This window comes from Carlito syrichta, unplaced genomic scaffold, assembly GCF_000164805.1.
Source record: "Carlito syrichta isolate Samal-C Ts95f unplaced genomic scaffold, Tarsius_syrichta-2.0.1 Scaffold316389, whole genome shotgun sequence".
Taxonomy (NCBI): Eukaryota; Metazoa; Chordata; class Mammalia; order Primates; family Tarsiidae; genus Carlito; species Carlito syrichta.
The window spans coordinates 836,569-844,293 of record NW_007260485.1 but is presented as its reverse complement, the minus strand read 5'-3'; the positions used below and the strand labels follow the sequence as shown (position 1 = coordinate 844,293).

At 47.4% G+C, this 7,725-nt stretch overlaps 1 protein-coding gene across 1 annotated transcript; it reads right to left on the bottom strand.

Moving 5' to 3' along the window:
* Positions 1–1,278: 1,278 nt before the first annotated feature.
* RRS1 (ribosome biogenesis regulator homolog) lies at positions 1,279–2,826 on the bottom strand. Its single transcript, XM_008074312.2, has one exon. It carries the CDS (start codon positions 2,709–2,711, stop codon positions 1,611–1,613), a length of 1,101 nt encoding a protein of 366 aa, XP_008072503.1. The 5' UTR covers positions 2,712–2,826; the 3' UTR covers positions 1,279–1,610.
* Positions 2,827–7,725: the final 4,899 nt, after the last annotated feature.

The window sequence follows — 7,725 nt, the reverse complement described above, 5'->3', positions numbered from 1 at the left end:
CGCCCGCTCGGCCGCGTCTGCCCACCCTCTCGGCCAGGTCACCCGCCCAGGCTTCAGCCCCGCAGTGGCACAGGACCATTTTTCTCTCGAGTCAGAAGCAGACCCACAACTGCCCCAGCTGCGGCCTCACCATCCACCTTTGATATTGGCGCACACGGTAACAGCTCCTAGGGTCTTGAGTACTGCCTTAAGTCACTCTACTTCAAAGCCTCTATTTTTCACAAGTTGGGGACTTGGGGAACCGGAGACTAACAAAGGCATTCTTTTTCCACTCTGAACCCTTTAAAAGGCTACTTTGCCTTCTGAAAGTATTTTAAGTTATCAAGACCCTGTGTTTAAACTATCTAACAGCAAAAAAGACCCTTGCAGAATCCGAGGGTCCGCCTTTTAAAACCAAGAAACAGGGTCAGCACTGCATCCCTTAATCCAGAAAGCCTAAGACAAACAAAAACAAAAACAAAACAAAACCCCAAGGGGAACCTAAAAGTTGTTAAATGTTCTTGAATGGCTTTGCTTTTGTGTTGAGGGTGGTCATGATACCATTAATGTTTCATCAGTAGTTAAAACTTGCCATGATTACTCTAAACTCTGGGAGGTCTTAGCAGTGCAGTATCTGCCCTGCCCCAGCCAAAAGTTGATATATCATCGCAGAATTCTACTTTATCAGAAAGTATCCAAAGACAGTAACAACTGAGCGTTTGCATTTTTAATAATGCTATGAAATCTGAAACTTCTTCAGGAGGTGCTAATTTTTAAGAGATAAGTTTACTGACATCAAACTGGAAGAGGCTGATGGACAGGAAGATGACCCAGGACAGTAGAAACATTTCATCTACTAATCAAACTAGCTCAGGTCAGTTTGACAAAGACAATAATGTTCTAATTAAAGATTCTGCGGGTCTCTTTCTCTCTTCCCAAAACAGACCTCAAGTCAAGCTTAAAAAAACCTGGAGACACAAATGTTGAGAAAGATTAAGTATTTTCTGGATTAACGAAGATTATTACCATTATTTAATGAAGCCCAGATTTATCATTTACGGCAAATAAATGTGTTCAGTGTTGAAAAGCACAAAATCTGTTTAAAAATTTTTAAACAGACATCAGTTGTACTACACTTTCACTATTATGAATAATTTTTCTAATAAACGTGGCCTCGATGAAACCATTATAATTTAACTGCTTCCTATTTTCACAATTATGCAAAATCTGTACCAGGTATCCAGGTAACTGGCTTCAAGTAAAAATCTCTATCAGTAGTCAAAAAGTTAAAAGCAACACTAGACACAGACATATTTTATTACACAACCTTTAACAGTTGTCAATCCAGTTCGGAAAGTTTGTAGTCTCTCCTCCCCACTCTGATAAATACAAGTTTTGTAAAAATAATGCAGAAACATATAAATCAATCTACTTTAAGTCTCTGAAATAACCAACTCTTCCCCACCCCATATCCAAAGTTAAAAAGAAAATAAAAAGGCTGTTTAGAACTCATTCCATACTCTGAGGGGAAGGCGGTCACATCTTCCTCGCCTCCTGCTCCCCAGGACCCAGAACCTAGCATTCAGTTTATATGGTTCTTGGTTTCCAGAATGGGTCCGAGGGCTAAACTATTACTTCCTCCTCTTTCCTCCTTGGCGCTGTCCTCCTTTCCTCTTGCCACCCAAGCCAGGGGGCCCGGAATTCATCTTGCCTCCCAAGCCCCCTTTCCTCTTTCTTCCCTGGCTGGGAGGGCCCCCTCTCCTCTTGCCCCCCGGACCTTGCCGGCCCCCCTTTTTCTTGCCCTTTTGGCTCATTTTCCTCCGCTTGGCGGCCTCCTCCTGGTCCTCCTCCCTCATCTGCTTGTTGGTGGCCCTCGTCACATCCAGCTGAGGCTTCTTGCTGTTCATGACTCGAAGCAGCTCCAGCTGGTTCTTTTTTTCGGCTGCAAAGTCCCCGAAAAGGGGCTGAAACTTCCTCTTCTTGCCGGAGCCCCGGGGCGCCTTCTCCTTGGGGAGGCGCTCCTGGAAGCGCCCCACAGAGGCGGTGGAGACCTTGGCCACCTGCATGGCGCGGCCCAGCTCCTCCTTACTCTGGTGTCCCGTAGGGTGCATGCCGGCCGCACTGGGCAGCTGCATCTTGTGCGCGCGGGCCAGGTTACGCAGTCGGTTCAGCTCGTTCTTGGCCACCCGTTCCTTCTTGGCCTGCATCCGCTTGGCGAACTGGTCCTCCAGGGGGTCGGCATTGCCGGGCACCTCAATCAGCCATTCCTTGGTGTTGTCCCGGGCGCGCTGGTAGCCCCAGCGCCGCCGCCACTGGCCGCTCACCTCGTCCCACGCCAGATTGGTCTTCTTCTTGGGACGGATGCCCTTGAGGCGCGCGAACTGCTGCCAGCGCGTAAGCGGCCGCGGCCGGGGCACAGGCTTCTCACGCGGCAGGCGGGTGGTGGGCTCGGGCAGCCGCGCCACCAGCGCCTCCCCCACGCGCTCCGTGGGCAGCTTCCACAGCTCGTTGATGAGCAGCTGCGTGTTGTCCCGCGCCAGGGCCCGCAGTCCGGCCTCCGGCGCGGACCCCGCGCCCCGCAGCCCCGTCGGCGGGGGGTTCCGGTCCGAAGCCAGCAGGTTGCCCAGGTCAAACTCCAGCTCCAGCTCCTTGTGCACCGTGATGCGCCGCAGCTTCTCTGCCTCGTCTTGCTCCGCCTTTGCCAGTAGCTCCTCCACGCTCTGGCCCTCCATGGCTCCGGCTCGGCTCACTCGCCTTGGGCCGGCAGCAGAAGTTACTTCTCCGATCCCGGCAGCCCAAGCCCGGCAACTCAACCACGTGCAGACGCCGGGACGCCCAACCCGGAAAAGAAAGGTTCGCTTCCGGAGCACCCGGAAACGGCTCACAACGGGGCGACGCGAGAAGGGCCGGCAGAGGGCGGTGTTGGAGAGAGGATGGAATCAGAAGCGGGACCCTTGGGCTCGCGACGGATGGAAGCGGAGCCGGCGCGGAGAGCCCGGACTACAAATTCCAGGGCCTGATCGGGACGGCGGCTCCCAGGAAGCAGCGGGGCAGGGAGCCGCCCTGGGTGGGGGAGCGGTCCCGGGAAGGGGTCCAGAGGGCGGTTCGGGAAGCGGTCGGGGACGGGGCCGGTCCAAGTTCCAGGGGCCTCCTGGGGTGTGGGTTCCCATCAGGCACGAGTTGCAGTTTCAGTATCAACCGGTTGTAAAGGTGTTCAGCTGGTCAGCCTTTCGTGGGGCTGGACGAGTTATGATTCGCTCTCGGGGTCCTAGGAGGGGCCCCCCACAACGCATCCTAGAGATACACTTAAAGCTAAGTGTAGAAGACTCGGTGTGCCTTGGGAGCGAGCGGGCTGGCGATTAGACCGCCCCGAGTGGGCGCGGGTGTGCGCCCACGCCGCGAGCTGGCTTCGTGCTCTGGGGTCGCGGCCTCTCCTGGCAAAGAGCGCCAGGCTCTGCAGTTACGTGCCTGGGTTACGACCCTGGCCCTACCTCTTTTTGACCGGCTGTTTTACTTGTTTGGGCCTGTTTTAAAACCGGTGAGGTGGGGATACTAGTAATACCCCCTAGGGCTGTTAGGGGACAAATGGGTTAATATGTCCTAAGGGAGTCTTACCCTAGGGCCTGGAATGTAAGAGTACTCAAAAGTTAGCTGAATATCAGCTGCTTAATCTTCATTAGCTCTGGGAACTTAACTAGAGGCAGTGTGATACAGTGGATAAATACTAGATTTCTTGAGTCAAATTGTCAAGAGTCAGATCTCAGTTTACCATTGATTGTACCTACTTAGGTTGTTTAACCTAAGCCTATATACGTTGGTACATAGGAAACGGTTCCTGCTACGTAGTAGAATTCAGCTTAAGTGTTAGCTGCTATTATTATTATTATTATTTGAGTTGAAGTTTCACTCTGTCCCCCAGACCAGAGTGCAGTGGCACGCTCCCGGCCACCGCAGCCTCGACCTGCGGGGCTCCAGCGACCCTTCCGCCTCAGTCTGCCAGGTAGCCAGGACTATAGGTGCGTGCTACCACGCCTGGCTAATTTTTGCTTTATTGTAGAAATGAGGTCTTACCAGGTTGCCCAGGTGGGTCTCAAACCGACGGGCTCAGGCAATCCACTCTCCTCGGCCTCCGAAAGCGCTGGGATTAGGCTGAGCCACCGAGCCCGGCCTGTGTTAGCTATTATTAACTGTGTTATTTGTTATTGTGTTTGTTATTATGATTATTTTCTTTTGCGTTGGGGTCTCACTCTGTTGCCCAGACTGGAGTGCAGTGGCCACTCCCGGCCACTGCGGCCTCCACCTGCTGGACTCCGGCGATCATTCTGCCTCAGCCTTCCAAGTAGTGGAACTACAGGCGCACGCTACCATGCCCGGCTAATTTTTGATGTATTGTAGAGGCGAGGTCTCACCACGTTGCCCAGGTGGGTCACGAACCCGCAGGCTCAGGCAATCCACTCACCTCAGCCTCCCAAAGCGCGGGATTACAGGCTGAGCCACCGAGCCCGGCTGTGTTTATTATTTCTACTGATGAAGAAAAGGGCTCAGAGAGTTGAAATGACTTATTTAGGGCTATACAACTAGGAAAAGTGAAAAGAGGAGGTATCTTAACTCAGGTTTTAAATCTGAATTATATGTATAATATATGTTATGTATTATATAAAATTGTTTTATATATAATATATATATCATATACAATTATATATAATATATATTCTCTGAAATGCCATCCAAGCTCTTGATACCCAAGAAGTGTGGTAGGCTGACCAGTAGCATAGCTCTACCAGGGAGCTTGTTTGGAATGCAGAGTCTCAGGCCTCACCTTAGAGGTAATTTATCAGAACCTTGATTTTAATAAGATCTGTAGGTGATTAGTATATACATTCGAGTTTGGGAGGCACTATTGATTTTGTGACTTACAGGTTTTATCTTCCTTTCCCTGGGGGCTGAGGTTATGGAAGATGGGGTTATGTTGGAGAATTAGCCAGTATAAATTAACATAATAGCAGCTGACACAATGATGCAGCTGAGGTTCACCATTGTATTAGCCTCTCTTATCCAAAAGCATTTTAGCATTTGCCAAAGGTTTTTTTCTGAACCTTTGTCTTATCCAGCATCAAGTCTTCAGCAACAGTCATCCATGGGGCTAAGGCTAGGTCAAAGGCTATATTAGGTTACTGCTTTGAACCTTAAAACTTTTGGAATTTGCCATAAAAGAGTGTTAAGGATATTGAGACAACTGCTCTGGACTTGGCTTGACTTCTGATTCGTTCCTTTATACATTCACTCAACAAACATTTGCTTGCATGGCTATCATGGGCCAGACACTAGATACACAGATGATTGATACCTTATGGAATACTGGGGGAAAGATAGGTAAAGAGAACTTTACTATACCTTACAGTGTGATTAGACCTTCAATAGAAAGTACGTAGGATTTGGCTCCTCTGTCAGTCTTCAGAATTAGGGGAAAAAAAAGTAGAGATTGACAGGTGTTAAATGGTAAGACTTCTCACTAGATGAAATGCTTTTTGATGTGGATCATACAGGTCAGCTCTTAATTGAACTCTAATTATGTTTAGTGTTTTTGTTTTTGGGGGGGTTTTTTTGAAAACAGGATTTATTGAGAGGACAGAAAAGCTCCCACAGTCTCACAGCGGGAGGGAACCCGAAGGGGTTGCCCTAGTGTTTTTTTTTTTTTTTTTTTAATAATCCAAGTAGATTTTAATTTTCTTGAAGACTGGAGATTGATTTTTACCTCCACGTAGTGCTGGACACATAAGTATTCGATAAACGATTGTTTGAAAGAATAAGCTTTATGGACATTTCTAATTGAAAGGATATCAATGTTGGCTGTGTTCAATTCAAGATGAGCAATTCAAAGTGGGATTTGAGGCTTTAAAAAAAATCTTATTGAGGCAAGTGGGTAAGTTATGGTCTCCAGCTTGCATTTGTATCATCCTTATTTTAGGCAAGACTAGATAGTGTCAAGAAAAAGAAAGCCTCCCAGAGATGTATAAATATATGTGCATATATTTTAATGGTATAGCTAATGGTGATACATATTGTCTTTTCTCTTTGTTGATTTCCTTTCTTCCTTTTGTCCCATAAATACAGAGAGATCCCAAGTTTGGTCATCATACTCCACCTATTTTGCCTCTATATCTACTCTCTCTGTTATTTCATCCACTCACATGGTATCAGCTGCCACTTTTGTGCAGATGGTCCTTAAAGGTACATCTTTATTCCTTTCCTTTTCAGATCTCTAGGATTAAATCTCCAACTATTTGCTGGACTCTTTCACCACATTCTAAACTCAATATGTCTAAAACTACATAACATACTCTCTCTCAGATTTGCTTTCCTTTCATCATCCATCCATCCACTCCCCACCCCCCCAAAAAAATTGTCTATAGAAGGACTTTGATACCTGAGCACTATACTGACACCGGGAATACAATGGTTAGTAAAACCCAGCTCCATTAATGTTATCATCGTTCTAGTCTAGGTAACTTGGGCTTGAAACTATGAAGTCATCCTTAACTTTTTCTGTTTCCAAATCCAATCAGTATAAAATCCTGTTAGGTTTATCTCTGTATCCCTTTCCATGCCCATTGCTATGACCTTACCACTATTCTAGACTAGATGTCTTTCTTCTGCTTCTCCAGAACCTCTCTGACTCTATCTTTGGTTTCCAGCTGGGTTCGGCCAGCGGTCGGCAGTGACAGACCAGATGCGAAGAGAGTAAGGTCAGGGCATGCATGCCTTCAGCCCTCTGCAGATTGCCTTCAAGAGGCCTTTGTGGCCCATCAGGTGCCCTGTCCATGCAGCCATCTTCCTGCTCCTCTAGCGGCTCCCTTGGTTGCTGCAGGCCTTGGGGTGATTATGGTTCTCTGCCAGTGCAGCACTAGTGTTCTTTATTGGTTTCCTCAAACTGTGCCCACATCTTTGCAAATGGAAATTGCCCAGCATGATTACTACCTGTTTGTTGCCAGCACTGTAACTGATATCCTGGGAATCATCCTAGGAGAATCCTAGCAATTTTCTACCTCTACACTTTTCAGGCCAGTCTTGAAGATATACCTTCCACGAATCTGGCCAAATCACACTTCTCCTCAAAAATTCTCTCTTCCTAACAAAACAATGATAATTTTTGGTCTTGGTTCTTCATGATCTGGCCCTGAGAAATATATTCTAGTAACATTTCATAGTAGACCTCTTTATGCTTGTTTTCCAAATGTTTCTTCCTCACCCTTATTTTCTGTGTTAGCTCCTTTAAGAACATTCTTCAAGAAAGGCAAACATTAGGAGCAGGTCAGAAAACAGCAGCAGCTGTATTTTTTGTAGCAACTATTGCAAATTTTTTTATTAACAGAAGTGAACTTGGAGGAAGAGTTTTTTCCCAGAACAAGAACAAGAAAGTTGAAGACTTGAAAGTAATACATTTCATGTTTCCTCAAAGCATAGCTACTTTAGTCAGTAAAACATTTTTGTAAGCAGTTTCTTTGTTCTTCTTCTTTTCCTCCTTTTCACTCCCCCTCCCCACCCCCCGAGTTAGTGTCTCACTCTTGCCCAGGCTGGAGTGCAGTGGCCTGATCATGGCTTGCCGTACCTGTGAGCTCCTGGGCTCAGGAGATCCTTCTGCCCCAGCCTCCTGAGTAGCTGGGACTACAGGCACGCACTACCACACCTGGCTAATTTTTTTTTATTTTTTGTAGAGACAAGGTTTTGATATGCCCAGGCTGGTTT